The sequence below is a fragment of the Camelus bactrianus genome, chromosome 18 (assembly GCF_048773025.1).
Source record: "Camelus bactrianus isolate YW-2024 breed Bactrian camel chromosome 18, ASM4877302v1, whole genome shotgun sequence".
In the NCBI taxonomy this organism is placed as follows: Eukaryota; Metazoa; Chordata; class Mammalia; order Artiodactyla; family Camelidae; genus Camelus; species Camelus bactrianus.
Window position 1 is genome coordinate 32215479 of NC_133556.1, and position 24793 is coordinate 32240271.

A 24793-nucleotide genomic window follows, 5' to 3' on the forward strand; every position below is an offset into this window, starting at 1 on the left:
CTTGAAAGTTTACTTCAAGTGCCACAGTTGTATCGGATTTCATTTCCTTTCAGACGCCAGTTACGCTGAGATTCTTCATTCGCCTGATGTTGGAGACTTGATCAGCGGATGAATGAAATGAGTACCAGCTTCTATTAATGAGTACTAAGCAAGGATAATAATAAAATAGCTATCATGCTGGTTAATACCGCAGGCTCTAGAGCCCGATTATCCGTGTTAGAATTCAAGCCTCACCACTTAGCTGGGTGACTTGAGTGAGTTATCCAACAGCCCCCCTCTAGCAGACCCGTGCCACCCAGGCCAACCACCCCAGCAACCCCCAGCAGATGAGAACCGCTCCTATTCTGGGTTGCACATCCGCCGGCAACGCTGATACGCATGCGCGACCCTATAGGTAGGCGGGACCGTGGGGCGGGGGGGGCGGGGGGGAACTGAGCCTGCGCAGACCTGCCGTCATGGCGGCCGCCTGAGCCCCGTGGTGAGGAGGTCTGGCGGGACTTAAGGTTGCGGTCGGCGTCGGGTAAGCCCCTGCGAGAGGCGGCGGCACGGGGTAGGATGCAGGGCGGCTCCTGGCACCGAGTCTGGCCTTGAAATACGAGCTCCCACGGACCTGAAGCCTAAGTACCCACTCAGCCTCAGTTTCTCCTTCCAGGCAAGGGTGTTGGGGGATGGAGTCCATGCCGTCGTCTGGATTCCATTCGGGGTCCAAGCAGCCCCCTCGGTTTCGGATTAGGAAGGGAGGGCGATGCCCGAGCTGTGACTGCAGTTTGAGACGGCGGTGCTTAACCCACCAGCGTGGAATTTAGGGAGGCGGCAAGACAGAACGAAGACCCCCCGGGGCCGAGGGCCGTGGAGCACCTGACTACATACAGCTCTGCGCGCCCTGGCCAGGGCCAAGTCTTTTCCCCGCACCCCCTGGCCTTGGTTCCAGAATCGCGTCCAGTTCCTGATTTTTGATGAGTTTGTGACAGCTGACACAGAAAGCCCGGGAGGCGGGGAGGTATTTCAACACCCCAGATTCCAGCAAAGTGCTTTTAGGGGGTAGCCCTGACTGGGGATTCCTACTGGATAAAGGATGACAGCGTCTGATCTGGTCCCCACAGCCTTAGAAAAGCCAAGGACGGCTGTCAGCAACCAGCCGAAGGAGGGGGCGGGGCCCCATCAGCAGTTGGTGTGTCCTTCCCCTCCTCCCCAGTGAGGACAGGGGACCAAAGCCCATCCTCCCCAGCGTTCCCAGATGGAGACTGAGTCAGCTGTTCCTGATTAGAGAAACTATTGCCTTTTTCCATCTTCCAGCACACTCTTTAATTATTATTATTATTATCAACGCTATAATGATAATGTTTGCTGTTATATATTGAGCACTCAGTATGTCCTAAACCCTGAAAGAGATCATTTCTCCTCCATCAGTTTCACTGACACCATGAAATCCTGCATGAATTTACCAGATTTACAGCCTCACTCAACAACCCACTTACTTTGTGCTGGTGTATAGAGTCAGATAAGAAAGCCAGCACGGAGACTAGTAAGGGGTTGGCTTTCCCATAAAAATGTTTGTGTTTGGCCAACTTTCGCATCATGGCAAGTACTTAAATGTAGGAACTCCAGTTGTGTAGACTGAGACTGTGAACAGCCTGGGTTATGATGATCCCATTTCCAGTCGAAGGAATAGGTTTCATGACATGCCTGGGGCACACAGCTAGTTTGCACACCTGCCCAGGTAGGAACGGTTCCTGTCAGTGATTGTGGGCACATTTGGGTCAAACATCTGAAACCAGCCCCAAGACAAGGATATTCTGGAACTTATTAACCACAGCCATGGGCCAGGGACTCTGCTCAGCACTTGATGCCTGTCCCCCTCACCCACAACCCTGCAAGGTGAGAATACAGCTGAAGGAACAGGCCCAGAGAGGTGAAGTCATTTTCCCAAGGTCATACAGCATGGAGGTGGAATGGGGATTACACCTGCTGTGCCCAGCATCACAGCCCAAGGCTCTGCACGCTGCTGCTGTTGGATGCTTTTTGATGAATTGAAACACCTGGGTGGAGGGAGAGCCTTCCAGGTTTTGACCACTTGGCCTCAGTCACAGTTTTCCAAATTTTAGTATTGCTGTGTCACCTTCGTAATTTTTCCTTGTCTATATGTCACCTACACAGTGATTCCTTTCGTTGCTTTTCCTTTCAATCCACTCACTTTCTTTTTAATTTAAAAAGAAGGTTTTAAAACGCATGTTATGTGGGCAGCTGGGAAAATAAGTAAATGCAAAGTGAAAATTGTCATGAATACCGGTTTAGGAAAAACTAGCTACAAAAGACATTTGGGTGACAAATGGAGAAAACTGATCATGAACTGGGTTTTAAATGGTATAAAGGAGTTGTTAATTATTTTAGGTCTGTTAATGGTCTTATGGTTATATAGGAGCATGTGCTTAGGAGCCAGGTGCCGAAGAAGAATTTAGGGGTAAAATGTTGTGATGTCTAGAATGTACTCGGTGAGTTCAGGGGAGAAAAAACCTGGTTAGATAGATAGATTGATCACATATGACAAAGCGTTAATGATCATTGACTCTAAGCAGTGGGTATATGGCTGTATTATACCATGCCCTCAACTTGTTACTTGAAAATTCTTATAACAAAAAAGTTGGAAAAAATAAAAAGGGAAGAAAAACTTTATCAGTATAAATAAATATAAATTTATTGCCATAAATGAAAGATTACTATTAAAATGAACACTGCAAAACAAAATAACGGTTCCAGCTGGATTCTTTTCTCTTGCCATGGCTCTGAGATGCTGTCCTTTAGGAAGAATTAAGAGAGGATTGAAAAAGGAAGTCTTACTCCCAGGGCAATGCAGAGCTCTCTGCCACCTGGCTGGGGTCCATTTACAGTGTTCCCCTTTGGGACCTGCTGTCCTGAGGACTTGTTCTTGCCTCTCAGGTGCTGCTGTCCCATGATTAATGTGGAGCCTGGGCCATGGTCGCCGGCTCCCGCCCCCACCATGGATGAAATCACCTTCAAAAGTGACACCGTGCTGTCAGACGTCCACCTCTACACCCCGAACCAGAGACACCTCATGGTGCGGCTGAACGGCATGGGGCAGCCAGGTAAGGTCCCTGCGCCCCGGGGAGCCCATTGTGTTTCTGCTCTTTCACAGAAAAGGCTGGGGAGACTGGATGGTCTAACTGACCCTCACGCCACTTCTTAAGTGCCGTTGTTTCACTGGGTAAACGCCTGTGCTTTCCTGAGCGCCCGCTGTGTGCCAGATCAGGACTCGGTGCTGGGGATGCAGAAGCCGAGCTCTGCCCTCAGGGAGCCTGCGGGCCAGGAGGGGAGGCCCTCCCCAGGCTGGCCGCCTGCATTGCTGGCCTGGCTGCCTCTGGCTTCTCCCACTGGGCTCCCTGTTTCTCCTCCTGCACCCCCTCCACCACTCCTCTCCCCAGCAGCCAAGGGAATCTTTTGAAAAATGCAGATCACAACACTGCCCTGATTTAGACCTCCAGAGGCTTCCTTTGCTCTTAGAATGAAACCGGAGTCCTCACCCTGGCCTGCGAGGCCCAGCCCCACCCCACCCCTGCCCGTGTGTCCACACTTCTCTCCCCTCCCTTGCTGGTCTGCCGCCGCCTTCTACTCCCTTCTGCCCCTCACACGCTGCGTGCACCTTCACTCTGCCCAGAACATTCTTCCCTCCCAGCCTTGACTCTTCAAATGACACCTCAAACAGGCCCTCCCTGTCCACCTCCCCAGCTCCAATCCCCCTGTATTTGCTTGTTCTGGTGCCATTAATAACTTCCTTTTCTCTTATGTCCGGGTTTGGATTCAGGAAACCCAGAACAGGTAAGTGACTTGCCCCAGCGTCAGACAACCTGGGGACACGGAGGACTCGGGCCCAGGACTGTCCATTCAGGTCCTTGCACCCTGCCTCCGCCTCCTGCCCACCTTTCCTAGCACCCATACTCTTACCAAAACTTGCCCCGGTGACTTTCTGGCCACCAGATGTTAAGGGCAGTTGGTGTCCTTGTCCTAGTCTCCAGGCTTTACGAGGCAGCACGGGGCATCAGCTTAGGAGTTGAGTAGACTGGGTTTGTATCATGCTGAAGCCACATCCACCATTGTGAGGCCTTGGTCAGATCACTTAACCTCTGAGCCTCAGTTTCCACATGTGTAAAATGGAGTGACACCACTAGCTTCATAGGACTGTGAGATTTAGGCGAGACCGTGTGAGCTGGGTGCCTGCAGTATAGATGCTCCTCATGTGGCAGCTGCTTCTGGTGGCCGTGGTGACTGCCCTGGAGGCCACAGCATCACGGCTGAATCCACCCTTTCTTCTGGCGTTATGATGTCTCCACTCCACCTGGCCTTTAAAATGCTTTCCAGGTGGAAATCAGATTTTCTGAAAGGAGAGGAAGGGAAATAGAAAAGGAGAGTTTGGAAATATTCTCCTGTGTTCTGTCTTGCCTTTCAGTTTTCCTGTCCCAGTTCAAGCTTCTGTGGAACCGAGACTCGGGGGTCAAGGGTGGCGATGTCCGCACAGAAGAGACTCCTCCCACTGACACAGGGTCCCCTCCAGGGAGTGGCTGCCACCGTGAGGACGTCTCCCTCCAGGCCAAGGCTGACACCAGCGGCCAGGAGGGGCTGGAAGCTCAGCTGGACGAGGATGGGGATTTGGACGTTGTGAGAAGACCACGGGCTGCCTCTGACCCATCAGGGCCCCTGAGAGACAAGGTACATCCCATGATTCTAACGCAGGAGGAAGACAACGGCCTGGGAGACGAAGCCCGAGAGAGCAGCCCCCACGATTTCATCAAAATAGGTAATTAGAGAGCGGCTTACCTGCTGCCAAGCCAGCTCCCCAGTGTCGGTCAGGGCACAAGGATGCCTGAGCATGGGCGCTGTGTCCAGGCCCATCCAGGGTATCACAGGGCAGGACCGATTAGCTGAACAGCTCATATGAAACTGGGGGCGAATAGCACTGCTGCCAGCAGGAGAGCTTTCCAAAACACACAGTCGGATTGCTCTCCGGCTCAAGACTCCTCAGTGGCTCCCCATTGCCCTCAAGACACAGTCCAGTGATTCACCTTAGCTCCCAAGGCTGTGCGTGAGGTGGCTCTGCCTACGTCTCCAGCCTCAACTCACACTGCAACCGACCCTCTCCCCCTTCCGCGTGCTTCCTCATCTGTGGGCCTCTGCTTGTGCTCTGCCTCCTTCCCAGAACATCTGCCCCCAGCCTCTGCTTGCTTAACACATTCCTAACTGTCGTCCAAGTCCCAGCTTGGCCATCACCTCCTCCAGGAAGCCTTTCTCCTCCTGCATCAACACTGGATCCAACTCAGCATGCTGGGGGTGTGGGCGGGGGACTGAGTTTGTGTTATACCCAGCCAGCCTGGGCCGGCACCAGAGAGCCATGGGAGATTCCAGAGCTGGATTGTGGTAGAGGGAGAGGGAGGTAGATCCAGAGTTAATCTGGGGGACTGTGTGGGCTGATCAGATCAACCGGGAGCTGAAAGCCAGGTGGGAAAAGGGGGGTGATGAAGTGGGGAACCGGGGTGGTGATGAAGTGGCGGGAGAGGTAGAGTGGGCATGCAGAGGCTGGATCAAAAGCACCCACTCCCAGATGTAGGGGCGATGCAGAGGGGCCTGGTGACTCCAGGGTTTTCATCTCTGGCAATGCCAGGAGTGGGGAAGAGCCAGGACAGGCAGTAAGCCAGCGATGGTGAAGCACCTGTTGTGTTTAGAGATTTACCTCATCACCTTGTATTCTTCACCACCCCCTGCGAGGGGTGGTACAAATGAGGAAGTGGCAAGCGCAAGGCCGTGCAGTTTGGTGGCGGTGAGGAATATTCTGAATCCATGTGGTCCGTCTCCACAGCCTGGGCTCTGGCCACCCCCAGCACTACTCCTCTGGGGGAAGGAGCTCTGATTTGAGTCTGCTCGTTGAGATCCAGGGTCCTGAATGGTGCCTGAGGACCCAGGTAGAGGTCTCCCTCAGTCCTGGCCAGGATGGGGGCATGGGGTCCACCGGGCACTCTCAAAAGCCCAGACAGAACAGCTGGCCACCCATTCCTCTGTTCAGCAGACTGAGCGAGTGCCTGCTGCGTCCCCGGCCGGCTGTGTTCTAGACCTCTGGTGGGGGTGGGGGATTACCTCTGGTCCTCACGGCCTTGCCAGAGATGGGTGTTCCTGTTTCACAGAGGCAGAAACTGAGGCTCAGAGAGGTTGAGGAACTCGCCCAAGGTCATATAGCTAGTCAGTGGCAGAGCCGTGATTCCCACCCAGGTCCGTCTGACGCCCCAGCCGTGTTTCTTACCCACGTCATGTGATCACAGCATGAGAAAGTTCTACCCGCAGGAGCGTCGGGGACTGCTCTTTTCACCTAGCCTTCACTTAACTGGCCTCCCTGAGGAGGGCAGCGGCAGGCTTGGTTCTTCCACAGTGAGTCGTTTGGCCCCCAGAGTGCCTGTGTTTAACGTTCTGAGAGCTTCCCATCCTGCAAGCTAAGAACAAAGTCCTGAAGGATGGGGCCGGCTCCCCTCCTGCCTCATTCCCTGTGGCGAGTGGTGAAGCTGGATCTCACAGGCCTGGATGGAGGTTCACCTTCCTTTTTAGCTCACTGTCCCACCTACCCCCAGGGGGAGAGTGGAAGTGTAATTAACTACCTGAGCTTAAGCGGTAACTCCTAACTGGTCCATGGTCCATCTGCACCTGTACAGTGTGACGTAGGGAAGGGGTCTTGGACTGCGGGATCCTGTAGAGCTCCCCAGCTCCTCACAAGCCAGGGGACCTTGGACAAGTGTTTTGCCCACCCAGAGCCTCCATTTTTGGACTACAAAACGGGGTCGGGGAAGGTGCCCTCCCTGGATTTTGGTGCTAATTTCATAAATACTGCCCAATGAGTGCCTCCTGCGGGGCCTGGCGCGGAGTAGGTGCTGAGCAGGTGTCTGTCCTGGTCACCCCGTGCCTCCCTTCCATGAGCCAAGCCTTTTTCCCCCAGGTTGTGGGCCCATTTGAGAAACTGATTTTTAAAAACCTCCCTTGCAGGGAGGAGAGTGTGTTTTCCAAACTCTTTCAGTGGATTATCAAATCTAAAGCTTAGCCATGGACCCGCTAGGAATCCACAGACCCAGGGTTCACAGTAAATTATCATCCTATCCTTCATTTTATAGGTAAAGAAACTGAGACCCAGCGAGAACTCAGAAGAGGCAGAGCTGGAACTCAGGCTGTCGGATCCCAAGTCATGTGCCTTCTCTGTTGGCCTGTGACTTGGGCAAGTCCCTTGGCCTCCATGCTCAGTTTCCTTGCCTGTAAAATGGGTGTAGCCTCTGGTGTGAGGAACCAAGAGAGTAGTGCTCCGAAAATGTGAGCTGCCGTCAGCCTTAACTCCTGGGGACTGATCCAGGTGTGGAGGAGGGAGACGGGTAGGGAGGAGAGGCTGGGCTCCTGCAGGTCTAGAGGCTGTCCTGATGGGGGCAGGGTGCAGATCAGATTCTAACACCATCTGTCTCACCCCGTTTGTGACCCTGGAGTTTCTCATGGGTTTGTTCCTCAAGCTGGCCTTTGACGTTTTTATGGCGCCATTGGGACTGTCTTGGGTGTAAACTCTGACTTCTCCCAGGGCAGGAACTCCCCGCCCTGGGCCCTGGTTAGGGAGGCCACTGAGCCCACAGATGAGGTGAAGGTGTTAGTTCTGTGTTTTGTAAGGGAGCAAACGGGCTCTGGCTCCGAAGAGTTCAGTGGGTCCGCCACCAGCTAGGACGTGACCAGCCTGGTTCACACTCGGGTCTGTCTGAGCTTAGTCCACCTTCGCTCTCAAGGGAAGCCGAGCGCCCCTTGGATGCAGCTGGGAAGCAAGACTTGAGTGCACGAAACCCCTCAGAGGAAAGACCAAGTGCCTGTGACCGAGATCCCGCTGGGAGGGCGCCCTGGCTGGGCCGGGCAGACAGAAGGGGCAGGGGGCCGGGGGGGCAGAGGGAGGGGGCCTTCTGAGGGGTGCTGTGAGCCGCAGCCAGCGGACAGCACACTGTGGGGCTGCAGAGTTGGGGAGGGGGCAGGGCTATGGAAGCCGGGACCCCGAGGAGGCCTCTCCCCCCCCCCGCCTCCCCCACACACATGTGTGGACACGCACACCCACTCACACCTTCAGCCTCACTGCTCTCCTCTCCCCATCTTGCTCTCTGCTCTGGTTTTGATGTGAGCCTGGGGCTTGACTTGAGCCAGTCTGACGAGCGCATGCAGCTTCCCTGCTGTGCGTGTGTGGTGGGCATTTAGATTCAATAGCCATCACCATCTTGCTTAAAAATACGAGAGCTAGTGCTTACTTAACAGGAAAAGTGTTTGACGTCATTCCTTTTTCTCCTCGATCTCGCAGTTCTGTCCTCTCCCCTCCTCCACAACCGGCACCAGATTTCATCCTAATGTATCTTGTGCTTCAGGATACTTTAACATACTGCTTTTCACCTAAAAAAGGGTATAAACTCAAACTTATTTTGTTAGCTTAGTGTGTTCTAAGTGTAAGAAAATATTTGGGAATGAATTGTGATTCTTCTTAGCATACAGCTGATCAAAACATAAATACATTATGATTAGAATATGCAGTTACTGAGCATAAAAAGGTGGAGTGGGGAGGGGTGTGCTTGATTAAGTTGGGTCCAGTCCTCTTGTGACCTGAGTCTTGGCGCTGCAGGGCAGAGACACCCAGGGATCAGAATGAGAGTGAGCCGTGGTGCCTGGAGTGTGAGTGATGCCACACACACACCCCCACCCCGGAATGGGAGCATGTCCTGTATTTCTGCTCCTCCTCAGGACGCCTGCCTCCAGCCCCCATCCGACCATGTTTGCAGCCTGCCATGCACCCGTCTGTCTGTGGTCTGTCCATCCCCATTTTCATGGTGGCCCTTTCTCTTTTGGTTTCTGTCCCGTCCAGAGCACACCATGGCCACCCCCCTGGAGGATGTTGGCAAGCAGGTGGGTAGGTCCCGTCTACTTTCCACGGCCCTGAAGGGTCTCTCCTGAGCCTCACATCACCTGTCATTCCTTGTCCCTCTCTCCTCCAGGTGTGGCGGGGTGCCCTGCTCCTGGCAGACTACGTCCTATTCCAGCGGGACCTCTTCCAGGGCCGCACCGTGCTGGAGCTGGGAGGGGGCACTGGGCTCGCCAGCATCGTCGCAGCCACAGTGGCTCGGACCGTTTACTGCACAGGTAACACCCTGCCAGCCCAGGCTGAGGGGAAGTGGTCTCTTCACAAAGCATGTACTGACTGGAAAAAAAAGTGAGGGAGAGAAACTGGACATTGGTCCCTGGCTGCTATTAATTTTGCCATCCTCTTTGGCTGGCTTTCTCCACCCTCCATGGTTTTCTCAGAATGACCCAGCAGCACCCAGCAGGTGCAGGACCAGCGGCTCTGCTGGTACCTCCACTCACATGCCCTCAGAAGAGTAAACATCTCAGAAAACCACGAGTATGCTTTTCGTAAGGCTTAAAAACAAGATTTTTATTTTTCCCTGATTGTGGAGATCTTGCCTACTATTTATAGAAGAGCAAATAAAACTTACACTTACTCGTAATTTTACAATTGTCGGGTTTTTTCAACAATAGGCAATTCATTGAGTACCTGCTGTCTGCCAGACACAGTTCCAGATGCGGGAGACCCAGGAGCGAATAAAACAGATCAAGTCCCTGTCCTTAGGGAGCTTTCGAATCTGTTTTGTAACTGTTTATATATATATATACTTTTTTTTTATAGTCTTTTTCCTTTGTGTGTACACAATCCCAAACAATAGCTGAAATCAAACTATATTTCAGGGCTACATCCTGCCAAAAATGTTGAAAAATGGAAAGAGCATTTTCCATGACCGTTAAAAATTATAAATGACTTTTAATGACCATGTAATATTTCTTTCTCCTTTTTTAAACCATTCTTCTATTGCTGGACATTTTGGCTGTTGTCATGTGCTGTGTTTTGGGATTTGGGGGGTCTTTGCATGTCAGTTGCACTGCAAGAAATACCTTTGTGCATTGTTGTCTGATAATCCTTAGGCTGGATTCCTAGAAGTCAGTGGGACCTTTCTTGAGCTTTTGAATACTTACTGTCTCATGATTCCTTTTTGAATTTTTTATTTTGAAGTAACATGAGACTCACAGAGAAGTTGCTAAAATATTATAGAAAGTGCCACGTCCCCTTCCCCAGCTCCCCCGATGGTAGCATCTTAAGTACCACAGCTCAGGGAGCACGCAGCAGACTGCGCGGTGCAGTGCTGGCAGCTACACTGCAGGCTTGCAGCGTGCTTTTTTAGGAAGAGCATCCCCGCTTATGGGAGAGTAGGATCGCATCGGGTCAGTATTATTGTTGTGTTTCACATCTTTAACACCTGCTAGGCAGAGAGCCATGTCTGCTGATGTGGTTTGCAGTTCTTCGACCCCTGGTTTATGTTTTCCTGGTGCATGTCTTTTGCTTTTGCATATCCTGAGCTGGGAAAGAGGAAGCTGGAGTGGCCTGGGATTCGGGTGTACTGGTCAGAAACCCAACAGTAACCGCTGCCCGGGAGTCTGCAGGGCAGCCACCCTTTGTGCTGCTCCTTGACGATTTGGGGTCAAACGCCAGTGAGTGAGTCAAGCTGTGAAGCAACACCCAAGGGCTGCGCTTGTGCTTGGCACCCAACAGCAGCATCTCATCCAGTTATCTTGCCCTCGAGAGAGCTGTCCCGGCGTGGAGACCAGAGCTTGCATCCTGACAGCACGTCTAAGTTAGTGAAGCTTTTTCACAGGCATCAGCACCTGTAGCTTCACAGGGCAGTAGCCAGGAGGCCTGTCACCTCCCGCTTTGTCCAAATGGGCAGACCAAGGCTAATTTCAGGTGGCTGGCCCGGGTCACACGCATGGCTGCTGGCTCACAGCGTGGTGCCTCCTCATGTGGGGGTTTCACACTGTCTTCCATGGAGCAGAGGGCAGGGGCAGCCCCGGAACTCCAGGTCTCCCTCCCCGACTCAGCCCTCCGTGCTTCTCTCTCATCTGTTTTATACGTTACAATCCCACACAAGATCTGTTTTGACAAAAAGTATATAAAGGCTTAAAAACGGCTGACCCAGCCCTGTGCTGTCAGACACATACATCAGTAGCCTCTTAACCTGGGGCCCAGGAAAAGGAACAGGTGTGTCCCTTTGATGAGCAGAGAGCCCGCCATCCCTGACACTCATACCCAGGCTCTGCATGGTCCCTGGGATGGAGACAACAGTCTGGTCCCCAGGGATCTGCAGTGGGGGAGCAGGGGCACCCACAGAGGGCCAGGCGAGTGCCTTCCATGTGCACATTCTCCTAACTGAAAGTTAACTTTTGTCAAAGCACTGTCCCCACCCCCATCGAGGACTCAATGTACTAGAATTCAGCTCTGCTGGAGCAACGAGGAGCTGCTCTCTCCTCATGAGAGCAGCAGGCAGCTCAGGAGATATGATGGTGGCGACAGCAAGTCAGGCACCAGCAGTCTTGCCTCCAGCCTGTCTGCATCTGCTCTGTCTCTGTTAATCACACCTAGACGCCCTTCTGGCACTGGCCAGTTTTCTGGGCTGTCAGGGAATGAGCCTAGATTCAGAGTCACAGGCACCTGTGCTCAAATGCAACCCTGGCTCCGCCCAGCCATGTGACTGCTCCAACCAGCTGTCCATGAAGTGGGACCGCGACAGCAGCTTGTAGGGTCATTAGAAATGTTGAGGGTGGACTCAGGAGGCACGTGCCTGTTTCCTATGCTCTAAGGGTGTTGGGAGCTCTCACCTCCATCTCTGGAATGCACAGACCCTGTCCCTACCAGAGTCACCTCTTACCTAAGGAAGAGATCGTTGAAAGCCTTATGCTGAATGTATTTCATTTTGGCAGTAAAGCACACAGGAGCAACTTCCGTTTCCATTTCACACGTTTCTGCAGTCGTGCTGCTGATAGCAGCTCTCCCCAGGCAGAAGCACGGAGGCAGGAGGGCCGCCCCGGCTGGCGCTTTATGGCGTGCCCTCTGTCTTTCCAGATGTCGGTGCAGATCTTTTGGCCATGTGCCAGCGGAACGTTGCCCTCAACAGCCACCTGACCGCCGCTGGAGGTGAGGCCCGGGGGATCTCCCGTCCCAGAGGGAGGTTTCTCTGTTTGGGAGGTGGGCAGACACCCAGAACTGTGACATGGAGGCAGGCTTCTGTCTGCTTCCCTTGATGCCTCGGTGAGTGGTAGAGCAGACGGGTTGGCTTCCAGTCGCTTCAGATCCTAGACGACTCTGTCTGCCACATCTCTTCCCACGCCCACCGCCACATGCTACCTCAGCTCTCTCCTCCCTGGAGGTCGCAAGGCCCCTTCCCGCTCTCCCTAGCTCCTTGTCTGATGCACCCAAGCTGTCCTTTGTGTAGCATCCGGAGTGACCTTTGTAAGACAGCCTGGCCCGTCACTCCCCACTGAAAGCCTTCTGGGGTGAAGGCTGAGCTCTTCCCTGGCTCCAAACCTCCTGGTCTGGCCCTGGCCCACTTTTCCTACCTCCTATCCTGACAGTGCCGTCTAGCCCTGCGTCCAGCGAGCCTCGGAGTCACTCCTCATGCTCTTCCCTCTGCCCCAAATGCCCCCCCACCCATCAGCCTGACCGTCAGGTTCCTGCACTGCCTGCAGGACTGAGTTCACATGATGGACGTGGCAGCTGGCTCCTAACTAGTCTGCCTGTCCAGGCCTCCTCCTCCAAGCAGCCTGGGGCACTTTTCCAGACTCCGATTGGCTCACTCTGGCCCCACAGGCTTCAGACCCTTCAGAGGTTTCCCAGCCCCCTTACTTGTCCACATCCTGAGATGTCTGGCCCCTGCCTATTGGCAGCCCCTCCCCACAGTGCCCCCCATTCCCCATCCTGGCCCTGCTGGAGGTTCCCCTGCCCTTGGGGCCTTTGCCCTGCTGGTTCCCCGGCCTGGAATTCTCTTTCTCATCCTCCTCTTGGTTCCGAATCATGCTCAGACCTCCAGGTGAGGTCACAGTCCCCTAACAGACTCTCCTTTCACCTTGAACCATTGCGTTTTGACATTTATGTGACTAGTTGACTGGCATCTGCCACCCCACTAGGCCACACCTTCCATGAGGGCAGGGCCCATCTGTGGTTGATCCCTTGTGTCAGGTTGTCTGTTGAATGGCCAGGGCACAGCAGGCTGTCAGCAGGCCTGGAAGGAAGGAGCAGGCTCGAAGCCCGTCCTCCTTGAAGCCTTCCCTGACACCCCATCAACACCAGAGTCCCTCTCCTCCTGTGCACCTGGCACCTCCTCTTCACGTCACCCTGACTGCAGGCCCGTCAGTGTGGTTTCTGCCGCCTGCCAGCCTCCTAGGACAGGGACATGTCCATCAATCTCTGTGTTCCCTGTGCCAGCCCCAGGCCTGATGCTCAGCACTCAGAAACTGCGGGAGGTTGCGGGGGGTTGGGGAGTGATGACGGATGGATGGATCTTGGTGTGTAGTGGAAAGTTTATCTTTTCCCTCATTGTGTTCAGTGTTTAGGGGTCCTGTTTGTGTTTGCTTTTGTAGGTGGTGTAGTTAAGGTCAAGGAACTGGACTGGCTGAAAGATGACCTCTGCACAGGTGCATGTCCTCCTCCTCGTGTCCCTTTGGTGGTTCACTGTGATGCCTTGAGGCCATCGGCCCTGTGGCCTTGACTAACCAGCAGAGTCCCGGCTCTGTGGGCTGACGAGTGACAGCTGTCCTTTCTGGTGCTGCGTGCCGGGCACACTCTGCTCATCCTGTCATTCAGACTCATAGAGTCACTGTACGGTTGGTACAGTGGTCCCTGAATTACGGGAGAGGACTGCCGTTCAGAGAGGCTAAGTGCCTGCGCAGGGTCACAGGTACTTGGCAGGTCAGGATGTGAACCCAGGTCTCTGGGACTCCAGGGCTGAGACCGTTTCCCAGCCGGGAAGCCTCCTCCCATTGGCGCCAGTCCTCAGCCCACAGCAGGGAGTCGGCCACGTGAGTTCAGGGCCTGCTGGGTGAGAGATTGCTAAATTTTTTATAAAGACTGATGCAGACCTGCACACTAGCTCTCACTTTTCTTTTCCCTATTAGACGTCAGGTGAGGGAGATCATTGCTTGGTGAGTGCCTGTCATCTACCAGGCTCCTCGCACACTTGAGGTCCTTTGGTCTCCCTGACAGCCCTGTGAGGGAAGCATTATTATGCCCATTCTAGTGTGACCACTGCAGTTCAGAGAGGGGAAGCACCTTTCTCGGGGTCACACAGCAGGTACATGGGGGCAGGAGTACTGTGGACGGAGGTACAGACACAGGGTACCAGCCGAGTCAGCGGGTTAGGCTGAAGTCTGCCTTCGGGGGCCCTGAAGCTGGGCCTCTGGGGTTCGGGGCTGCCTGGTGGTGCCCCCTGCGTTGAGCTGACCCAACCCCGCTTCTTCTCCTGAAGCTTCTTTCGGTCAGTCTCGGTGAGTGCTGGCAGCCTGCAGAGAAAGGGCTGCTCCCAAGATGCCCTTGCCCTTTCACAGATCCCGAGGTTCCCTTTAGCTGGTCGGAAGAGGACATCTCCGACCTGTACGGCCACACCACCATCCTGCTCGCGGCCGAAGGTGAGCGCCCTCTTCCTCCCACGGTGTTGGCGTCACGTCCTCACGGGGAGGGTCCTCCCACGTCTCTGTGCGGTTTTAATTCTGAGACCTGTTGCTGGCCTCAGTCCACGGTGGCACGTGGTCCTCTGAGGGGTAGTTTTCTCTGATACTTGCCTGTTTTCTTCCCCACAGTGTTTTACGATGATGACTTAACTGATGCTCTGTTTAAAACACTCTCCCGACTCGCTCACAAGTTGAAAAATGCCTGCACAGCCATCCTCTCTGTGGAGAAGAGGTGAGCTCTGCACGGGGCCGGGCTGATGTCCCCGAGAGCCAGACTCTCACCTTCCAGGTGTGTCCTCTTCAGTGTCATCATGGTCACGCACCTGCTGGTCCTTTACACACACGGCCTCATGTAATCCACTCACCAACCCCGTGCGTGGGTGCTGCTGTCCCCATTTCACAGCTGAAGAGAGGAAGCCTGAGGTGTCAGGGACCCCCCCAGGCCGCAGCTGGACAGCAAACAGACGAGGACTGGGATGCAGACGGTGCACCAGAGCCGAGACGCGGGGCCACCACACCCGCCGAGGGCCCCTGCTCTTCCTGAACCTCTGCTTCACACCCCGGGCCACCGTCCTCTCCCTGACGCGGACAGGGACCCCTCTGGGACACTTCCACTTGAACGTCCTGAAACATTAGGGCTCCTGTGGATGGAGTGGCCGTCTCGTGCTAGATGCAGCGCTGGGCACGCTACACACACCTTCCTCTCGTTCTTACCATAAGCCACAGCTTTTCTGAAGGCAACTTGGAATATGTAGCAAAAGCCATAAAGCCAAACACTGATAAACCCAGCAGTTCAGCATCTAGAACTCGCCCTGAGGAAGCGGTCACCGCCGTGCACAGAGCCGCCCGGGTGGGCACGTGCACGTTGCAGTGTTGTTTATACCGACAACGTCAAGGGCCCCCTTCGAGGTCCACATGACCAACAGCACCATGTGGATCCAATCACTTGGATTCTGACTTCATAGGCCTTTATGGGTGAGGCAGTCAGGAAAAGTTGAACACTAAGTATTTGATGTGAAAGATTAATTGAGTTTGTTTCAAGCGAAAACCCTTTTTTCAAGAGACATACTGACATGTTTACATAGGCAATACTGTGACGTCTGGCTTTGCTTTTTGATAATTTGGTTGGGGGCGGGGTGGCGGGGCAGGGGAAGGGCAGAGGTGGCAGAGAAGCCATGAGCTGACGAAGGTTGAAGCTGGGCGGTTCACTATACCATCCTTGCCCCTTTTATATATTTGAAATTTTTCATAGTAAGATTTTGGAAAGAAAAGGGAAAGCGGTGAAGAGTATGAGGTTCACTTGGGCGGTGCTACAGGTCAGGGTGTGGGATGCTCCTTGAGGGCTCGGTTCTGAAGTCGGCCCTCCCTGGACTCTCCCCGCCCCCCACCCTGCCCCGCCTGTTGTGCGTCCATCACGTGCACGTTGTTGGCGGTCCAGACGCAGGGCCTGTGCTGGGCGTAGGGGGAGGGGACCGTCCTCAGGTGGTTCTATGCCACCTGCCGCACCTGTTTGCAGCCCGCAGGGCGGGGCCTTGGACAGGTGCCCGCATCTGTTGGGTGGAGGTAGGAACCGTGTCCCCCTCCCAGGCTCTCCTACAGGTGCCGGAAGGCCGTGCGTGCACACCCAGCGCACAGGAGGCACCCAGTTAAAATGCTGCGCGTGAGATCAGGGGCCTCGGGAAGGCGGTGATGAGGGGGCAGCAGCACGTTCGGGTGGTGACGGGCGATGTGTGTGTCCTGCTTGTCCGCAGGCTGAACTTCACGCTGAGGCACCTGGATGTCACATGCGAGGCCTACGACCACTTCCGCTCCTGCCTGCGCCAGCTGGAGAGGCTCGCCGACGGCCGCCTGCGCTTCGTGGTGGAGCCGGTGGACGCCTCCTTCCCGCAGCTCCTGGTCTACGAGCGCATCCAGCAGCTGGTAGGTGCACCGCTGGCCCAAGGGCCGCTTCCTCTGGTGCGAGGCTGTCAGCTGCGGGGCAGAGGAGGCGGTGAGCCAGCCCGGCCAGCGGGGAGGAGCGCCAGTGCCACTCTGCTGGAACCTGGGGCGGAGGCTCACCAGATCGGGGGAGGGCTGCTGCTGAACAGTCACCTGGCTCGTAGCACTTTCTTTCCCCGTGGGCAGTGCAGGCTCCAAAGGAAGCAGGAGGTCTGGGGGCCCTTGGCTGGGTTGGAGGTCTTGATGCAGGAGCCCCAGTGCCAGTGGCCACATCTTCACCGTCCAAGGACGTGGCTTTGCGGACTAGGCGGGCATGTCTGATGACCAGTGGCCCTTCCGCCCGGGGCACTGTGGGATCCCTTCACAGGCCTCTGAGCAGTCATCCTAATAACGTGCCAGGTGCCCGGCTGAGCCCCTCTCATCCCTGTCTCTGCGCCGAGACGTGGTGAGTCCCAGCCAGGAAACGGCAGAGCTGGGGTTCATCCTACCTCCGCGTCACTTCCCGTCACAGTTTTAAAACCAGCACTTAGGGGAAATTTGAAAAGTCAAAAGTACCCTTTAAGATCCCTTAAAATTCCCAGGAGCTAGATTCACATAAGTCCGAAGGTCTTTCGCCGTCTTGGTCTCTTGTCTGTGGGGCCCGGGCCTGAGGGCTGACGGAGGGCCTGCTCGGCTCCCGCTCCCATCCGCAGGCAGGAGTGGCGTTGCATTCAGGCGGTTCTGTGCGGTCCCGTGCTCCAGGAGGGCCTTCCCTTCGTCGCGCCACCACCTCTGGGCGGCCTCCCCGCAGTCAGCCTCCGAGGCCACTTCTGCTAGTGAGGATGCCAGGGTCCCGCTGGAACTTGGCACGTGTGGTACCTTCGCCCGCCAGCATTAAGGGGAGCTTCACACAATCGAGAAATCAGCTCCTCCCGAGATTCAGCAGCCATGGTGCCCGGTGCCCAGGAAAGGGGCGCGCTCGCTGCCATTCTTCTGGTCCCTTTGACCCCGTGGCACCCTGATGCCCCTTGGATCAGCGCCGGGACTCACCACCCAGCTTCTCTTCCGCAGAAAAGCAGAACAGCAAAGAAATCAAATACGCTCCCTGCTCTCGCAGTAGCTTGCGGTCTGCCTGTTTTTAGCGTGTTTTTGGCGCTTCTTTTGCTAATCACAGCCCTTGATCAAGTTGTGAAGTCTCAACTGGAATCTCTCCTCTCTGCTGCAGGAGCTCTGGAAGGTCTTTGTGGAACCAGTGATGGGACCCGTCCCGTCTGCAGGCACAGCTCCTCGACTGCTCCTGTGATGTTTCTAATAAAATCGAAAGTGTAACGTGCTTGAGACTTTTGTCATTTGAAAAATATGGCAACTGGACCTTTTATGACCCAATAGGCTTTTCTGGCCTCTGTCGCTGCCACCCAGCAGCAGCCAGAGAACGTGATCGCCCTGCGCTGGGAGTCCGTCTGGTGGCCTGTGTTTCATGCTGCCGGCTTGGATCATGTGCTCCAGGATGTTCGAGAGCCGCCTGGCCACGTTGGGCAATCTTCTCAGTTCCGTTCCACTAGAGCTGATTGCTTTAACCACGTGCTTCCCCTGGGGGTCGGCCAGGGCTGCGCCCAGGGTCATTTATATTCCCCTTTGTTAACTGCTTATAAATGAGTTTAACATCGTCTCCACAATCACTGTGATAACACCACGCGGAATGGGACACAGAGGCCTCCTTTCCTCCATGGCTGCTTGTGCCCCGTCCATGGCCCTCTGCTGGGAGCCCGTTCAGAGGAGGAGGCAAGAGGCGGCTCCCAAACTGAACTCACCTGGCAGTGGCCTTGGTGTCCTCTTTTAACCAAAATCTGGTGTGCTTAAAACAACAGCTGGGTCCTGCGTGGCTGCCCAGGGAACGGGGTCCATGGGGCTGTCTGCCTCGTGGCATTTCCCTCCCGCCCTCGATCTCCCTCCACTGTGCATCACGTGTGCTCATGTGTGTCTGGTTTTTACTCGTTTTGTCTGTGCCTCTCTGCTTTATCTCTACCCTTCCTTTTTGCTCCTCCCTTTACCTTGTGGTTCTGCGTCCCTCCCACTGCCTCTCCCTCCTCTCTCTCCTCTCCAGTTCAGGTCCCACCAGGGCCCAGCCTGGCCTTCGCAGCCCGGATCTCCTGGCTTCTCTCTGCCCCTCCAGCTCCAGCTCATCTGCCCTTGCCCACGTCACTTCTCCCCAAGCACAAGTCTGCTCCCCAGGCCTACCCTACTCCCAAGTCATTGGCTTATTCAGACACCATGGGCCAGCCTTTTTCAAGTCTTAACTCATTTTCCCAACAACTCTAGAAAGTCAGCAGCCTGGTTATACCCATTAAATAGTTGAGAAGACTAAGGCTCTGAAAGCAAAAAATCTCCATGAGGTCAGGGATCTTGCTCATCTTAAACACCAATATATTTCTGGCATCTGATCTGGCCCAAAGTAGGCACTGAACACATATTGTTGAATGAATCGTTAGTAAGACGTATTGCTTAGAATGGGGTTTTTCAATTGTGGGTGATTTTGCTTCCTAGCCATTTGGAAAAGTTTAGAAACATTTTGAGGTGTCACAACCTGGGGAGATGATGCCACAGGCCAAGGAAGCTGCTAGACATCCTACAACAAAGAATGATCCAACCCAAGATGTCAGCAGTGCCGAGGTGGAGAAACCCTGACCTGGAAGAAGAGGATTAGCTACTTTAGAAAAGAAAAATGGGTCTCAGCTGAACCTACCATGAAGGCGATGCAGTCCATTGGGTCCCCCGCTCCCCTCTGGAAGTGGGTAGGAAATCTACCTGCATGATCTCTGACTCTTATAAAGACCCTAAACAGCACCAGTGTCCCCATTTTGAATGTGAGAAATCTGAAGTTCAGAGAGGTTAAGCAACTTGCCCACCATCACACAGCTGCCAAGTGGCAGAGTCAGGCTCCCAGCTCACCCTCCTGATTCCCGGGCCTCTGCCCTTCCCACATCCAGCGGTTCGGTGCCTGGACCAGCAGTGGCAGGCAACGGCATCACCTAGGGGCTTATGAGAAATGTAGCGGCAACCCTGGCACAGACCTGAGTCAATCTGCATTTTGACAAGACCCTGGGTGACTTGTGTGCACGGTGGTTTGAGTGGCGTAGACTTTGAGCTATTCCTGTTTTCCAAGGTTCCCCCACCAAAAGAAGTCCCTGATAGACTCACCATAATTGAGCGTAATTGTGGATCACGTGGGATGTATTTTAACAAACTCCCAGACAGAGCCCACAGCTGGCCATGTGTCAGCACTGCTGGAGACACTTCCCTAGCACTCCTGGGGACAAGCCTGTAAATACACTTGGCACCAAGCGATGGGGTTGTCCCTCCTCTCACCTGGCGCATTAGGGCGAGTGCTTTTATGTCCAAGACCCTTGGCCCGAAAGCTTTCTCTAAGTGGAGCCCAGAATTAATCTTGACTCACTGTATTTCAGAGCATCCTCAGGTTCTCACATCTCAGAGTCAAAATGCGTCCTTATCACCGTGTTTTATGGCTTTGCTCGAGCCTCTCTAAGTGCTTTTTTGGCAGCAGTGTTTCAGAATCATCAAACCACTGAGATGTTCTGCTAGACTGTTAGACTCAATTTTTTTTTTAACATATTCTAACATTTTCAGAGAATATATGGCCCATGGAGGGGACTTGGTTCAAGCCTGCATGGGAAAGATTTGGTAACACCAATGAATAGTAATGCTGTGGCCCCAGCACTCCTCAGGTTCTGTGCACGCAGATTGCCTAGAGCTTTGCTAAACGCAGATTCTGACTCAGTCCTGGGTGGAGCGCGATGCTGCAGTTTAACAGGCTCCCTGGTGACGCTGTGGGTGCTGCGGGCCAGGGACCACACTGCGAAGAGCAAGGCTGGGACATAACATCCCTGGTGAAGGGCACAGACTCTGGGGTTGGGCAGACCTGGGTTCAGTCCTGGCTCCGCCATGGACCAGCCAGATGACCTTGGACAAGTGACCTAGCCTCTGCACCTCAGCTTCTCCATCTGTAAAATGGGAAAACTCCCCTCTGCGTGGAGTTATTGTTAAGGGGGATATCAGATAATCTGAGGAAGACGCACGAGGGAGGTTTTCAGTGGACAGCAGGCATTGTCCTAGGGTAGAGTTTTTTGGTTTGGGAGCATTTTCAATTAGTACACCATGGCCCACGTGGTTTATGAGATCTCTCTGTCATCCGTCACCTGCTAGAGAAATCACTGAGCAGTCTCTACCTATCCATGTAAATAAAACAGATCCTGTGTGTTAGGCTGTCCTGCCACACCAGCTGGGCAAAGAGCAAATTTGAAAAGTCAATACTGCATACGCCTGCCTTAAATTCCAGGCTCCGTGTTGTACACAGAGGTCACTTTGGAGGACCCAGGTGGCCCTCAGAGGAATAGGCAAGTCACCCTCCACACCGCTGGCAGGGGAGACTGCTGCCCGGGGAAATGATCTGAGTCCAGGCACTCACACAGGGTGGGGCTGGAAGTGGGAAGTCGTGCCTGCCTGTCTGCGGTGGAGCCATCACGCAGGGCTGACCGGGGGTGGGCAGGCAGACCCTGGCCCTCGTGACTCTGATACAAAGTATCCTGCTGGGAGACCCAGCTTGCTGCACTTGCATCAAGGTGACCCATGGGCATCTGGGCTCTGGGGTGCAGCGGCCATTCGTGCCCCCAGTGGGTCTCAAGGCAGAGGTGCTGTGTGCCTGGGTGCTGGTCCTCCCGATGTGATGATGACACTGTGCGTGCTGTGTTCCCTGCGTGGCAGCCTTCTAGAAGGCTAAGTGAATGTGGCATTAGCCCTCAGGAGTGTGATTGCAAGGTTGAACCTGCTCACAAGCCAAGGTGCTGAGCAAGCGGTGACACCACAGACGGTGGAAGCAGACAGGGGGTCAACCCTGCTCCCAGCTAGGACCAGGGAGGCCTCCCAGACTGCGCCGCTTCTCGCACGCATGGTGTGCGGTGCCCCACAGCTGGTGTCTCCCGGGACTTGCTTATCCAACACTGGCTGGTGATTCTGCCCACAACACTGGGGCAGCCAATGGGCAGTTTTTATGTTACGATCTCTCTACCAACAGACTGAGAAATCAACCTGATGGTTTTTGCACTTTAACCCTCTGTTAAAACCACAAAGGGCAGGCTCAGCCCCTCAGACCAGAAACAGACGTGTAGGCTTGGGTGATGGAGGAGGCCCTGGGTTCTCGAGGACAGCCCCGATCTCTGTCCCCACACGGGGGCACTCTTCTCGTCAGACCAGTCTGGCATCCAGTGAGTGTGATTTCTGCGCTGATAGGAAAATATCAACGGAACGATTGGAAAGAGCACAAGAAGCCAAGGAAGAAACAATACCACCATCAGTGATTAAGCTCACGGGAAGTAAAGCTAAATGAAGAGCAATGTACAAATAAATCAATGGAAAACCCCATCTCTACTGATTGATATAGATGCCTGCTCAAAATGGGTCTTGGTTTCCCATGGGGAGGACTTGGTGATTTTAAGCAGAGTTGTAATGATTAAAATCTAACTTGATTCGTAAGGTGCCGTGTGTAGTAAAACCTTGCTTAACTAGAATTAGATTCATTAAACCTACTTCCCCAATACTTCCAAGGCTCAAGCCACTGGGAGTTAAGCATAGGACGGGGGCTTGAAAAAGAGTCACAGCACATCAGCACCCTCCCGTATACCTAAACACCTGGACACCTGAGCAGTGAGGCGCCACCTGGAAAGATGGTGGCCTCAGGGGAGGAGAAAGCCTCACTTCACACCCGCCCGAGGAGAATGCTGCTGTGGGAGATTCAGCCAGCTGTTCTCAACACCTTGCAGGTGTTAGCTCAGGAAATCCTCTGACTCCCACGTGACGGAGGGAGTAAACGAAGGCATGGGGGCAGGGCAGAAAACTCTTTCAAGGCCACATAGGTGGTAAGGGGTGGAGCCAGGATTTGAACCCAGGCAGTCTGGCTCTGGAGTGTGAGCACTCACCCACCAGGCTATCCATCCCTCCAAGTAATTTGCTTACCAAGGCACAGTTTATAAACGGCAGCTCTAAGGCACGTGTTTCTACGTGGAAAGTTACACCCTGCACCATTGGACATGGGTTAATCCTGGGCCCTGGGATTGAAGAAGCAGTTGACAAGAGACTTTGCCCCTTGTGCTGTATACACGTGCAGCTGACCCTTGAACGGCGCAGGTTTGAACTGCACGGGCCCACTTACTTTTGGATATTTTTCAGTAGTGAATATGGCAGTGCAACACGGCCCGCGATGGGCGGGGTCCGTGGATGTGGAGGAACAGTGGGTACAGGTTGCCGACTAGTAATTATACTCAGATAAACTCCCCCATTGTGCATGTTGTTTTTACAACCAGTGTGGGTTATTTTTGTGTTTTTCTTTTTTACTGAAGATAAAGATAAAATTAAGTTCACGCACGCACACATACATCCCAAATGCTGCCTCCTCAGGTAACTGATACTAAGGCTCATTTGAACGCAGATGGGTCAGGCCACACTTTCAGTTGTGGCTTGGTAGCCAATTTGGGAAAATAAAATAAATTTTGATCCAAAGAATCTAGAAAGGGCTAGAGAAACAGTTTCCGTGTGTGGAGGACAAGTCATCCCTCACGTGGATCTGGGGCTGCAAGACACTGTGCTCCGTCCTCCTCCAGCTGAGACCCAGATGACAGTGACACACAGAATGAGAGGACCCCGGACCGCTCACAGCTCCACGTTGTCTAGCTTTCTTGGCCAGGAGTTTAGTGTATTCACACCCAGGAGAGTGTGGCCACTGTCTGCACTAAAAGCTGAGTCTCATGGTAAATTTTATCCATGTGTCCAGCCCATTGCTTTTTGAAAGAGAGCCCTAATGGACAAGGCAGCAAACTGAAGGGGGGCATAAACCCAGCCACCACGGAGGTGGTGTGGGGGCGGAGTGACTCACACCTCTGAGCCTCTGCCCAGTGGCCCGAGAACTCTAGTGTAAGCAAGGCCCTCTGTGTAACTAAACACCCCAAAACTTAGAGGCTTAAAGCACAAATATTTATCCTCTCACAGTTTCTGTGGGTCAGGAATCCAGGCCTGGCTTAACTGGGTGCCTCTGTCTCAAGCTGTCTCACGAGGCTGCAGTTAGGATGTCTCCGGGGCTGTGGTCTCATCTGAGGGTTCCACTGAGAGAGGACCTACGTCCGGGCTCCCCCACGTGGTTGCTGGCAGACTTCAGTTCCTTGCCGGCTATTGGTCTAAGGGCCTCCATTCTCCACTGGATGTTGATCAGAGATTTCTCTCATTCCCCTGCTCTTATGGATGCAATGTTTGTTTCCCCACCAAATTCATATGTTTGAAGGCCTGACCCTCCAGTGTGGCCATCTTGGAGATGGAACCTCTCAGGAAGTAAGGACAAGTGAGGTCATGAGGGCAGGGCCCTGACCCAGAAGGATCAGCATCCTTTTAAGAAGAGACACCAGAGAGCTCACTCACTCTCCACATGAACTCAGGAAAGGCCATGTGAGGACAGCGAGAAGGCGGCCACCTGCAACCCAAAGGGGGAGCCCCCACCAGACACCAGCCCTGCTGACATCTCCATCTCAGACTTCCCAGCCTCCAAACCATGAGGAAATACACCTCTGCTATTTAAACCACCCAGTCCATGGTGTTGCGTTGGCAGCCCTAGCCTACTCATACCCCTGCCACGTGGGGCTCTCCAGAGGGCAGCGGGAGAGTGACAGCGGCTTTATCACAGCAAGCACAGGAGAGGAGTAGAGGGAGGACCAGCAGGACAGAAGTCAGTCTTTCTGTGACCATCTCAGACGTGACATTCCATCACTTCCGTCCTACTCAGTCCTTTAGAGTCGAGCCACCAAGTCCAGCCCACACACAGGGGCAGGGGACTACACAAGGGTGGAAACCCCTGAAGCTCGGATCATACAGGCCGTCTCAGAGGCTGGAAGGGAGGGGCAAGCCGGCCGGCAAGGAAGGACAGCAGCCTGACGGGGTCTAGCAGTCACCGCTGACTCCCATCCGGGTTCCAGCCTACCCAAGTCTGCTCGTTTTCTCGTCCACCTCCTTGTGCGGACTGAGATTCATTCCCAAGTGATTTGGGGGGTACAGGAAGAGGAGGGGCTGCGGGTGACACCCCACTTTCCTGCTTGGGCGATGTGTCTTCCAACAGGCTGTGACTTACGAAAACCCACTCCTGCCCCCAGGGAGAATTCCCTAATGCCCATGTTTCTTCGTTACACCGTGTTTCCCAAAGCGCGGCAGGTTATGACACCAG

General features: G+C 54.2%; 1 protein-coding gene across 11 annotated transcripts; it reads left to right on the forward strand.

Moving 5' to 3' along the window:
- Nucleotides 1-421: 421 nt before the first annotated feature.
- METTL22 (methyltransferase 22, Kin17 lysine) lies at nt 422-17851 on the forward strand. Of its 11 annotated transcripts, none has more exons than XM_074346752.1 (12): nt 422-520; nt 2938-3104; nt 4463-4722; nt 8797-8958; nt 9048-9192; nt 10462-10593; nt 12002-12073; nt 13516-13569; nt 14479-14559; nt 14731-14833; nt 16353-16521; nt 17744-17851. In XM_074346752.1, the coding sequence occupies exons 2-12, from the start codon at nt 2951-2953 to the stop codon at nt 17819-17821; spliced, it is 1410 nt and encodes a 469-aa protein (XP_074202853.1). In that variant the 5' UTR covers nt 422-520; nt 2938-2950; the 3' UTR covers nt 17822-17851. The 11 variants fall into 11 exon arrangements, with proteins under 11 accessions (XP_074202853.1, XP_074202848.1, XP_074202847.1 ...); XM_074346747.1 differs by lacking the exon at nt 17744-17851 and adding an exon at nt 17232-17737 and having other exon boundaries at nt 4463-4810; nt 8918-8958; XM_074346746.1 differs by lacking the exon at nt 17744-17851 and adding an exon at nt 17232-17737.
- The last annotated feature ends 6942 nt before the right edge of the window (nt 17852-24793 follow it).

Coding starts and splice junctions, on each gene's coding strand:
- METTL22 (XM_074346746.1), top strand. CDS start 2,951: ATGATTAATGTGGAGCCTGGGCCATGGTCGCCGGCTCCCGCCCCCACC. Junction 3,105..4,462: donor GAACGGCATGGGGCAGCCAG/GTAAGGTCCCTG, acceptor CTTGCCTTTCAG/TTTTCCTGTCCCAGTTCAAG. Junction 4,723..8,796: donor CAGGGCCCCTGAGAGACAAG/GTACATCCCATG, acceptor GCTCCTCCTCAG/GACGCCTGCCTCCAGCCCCC.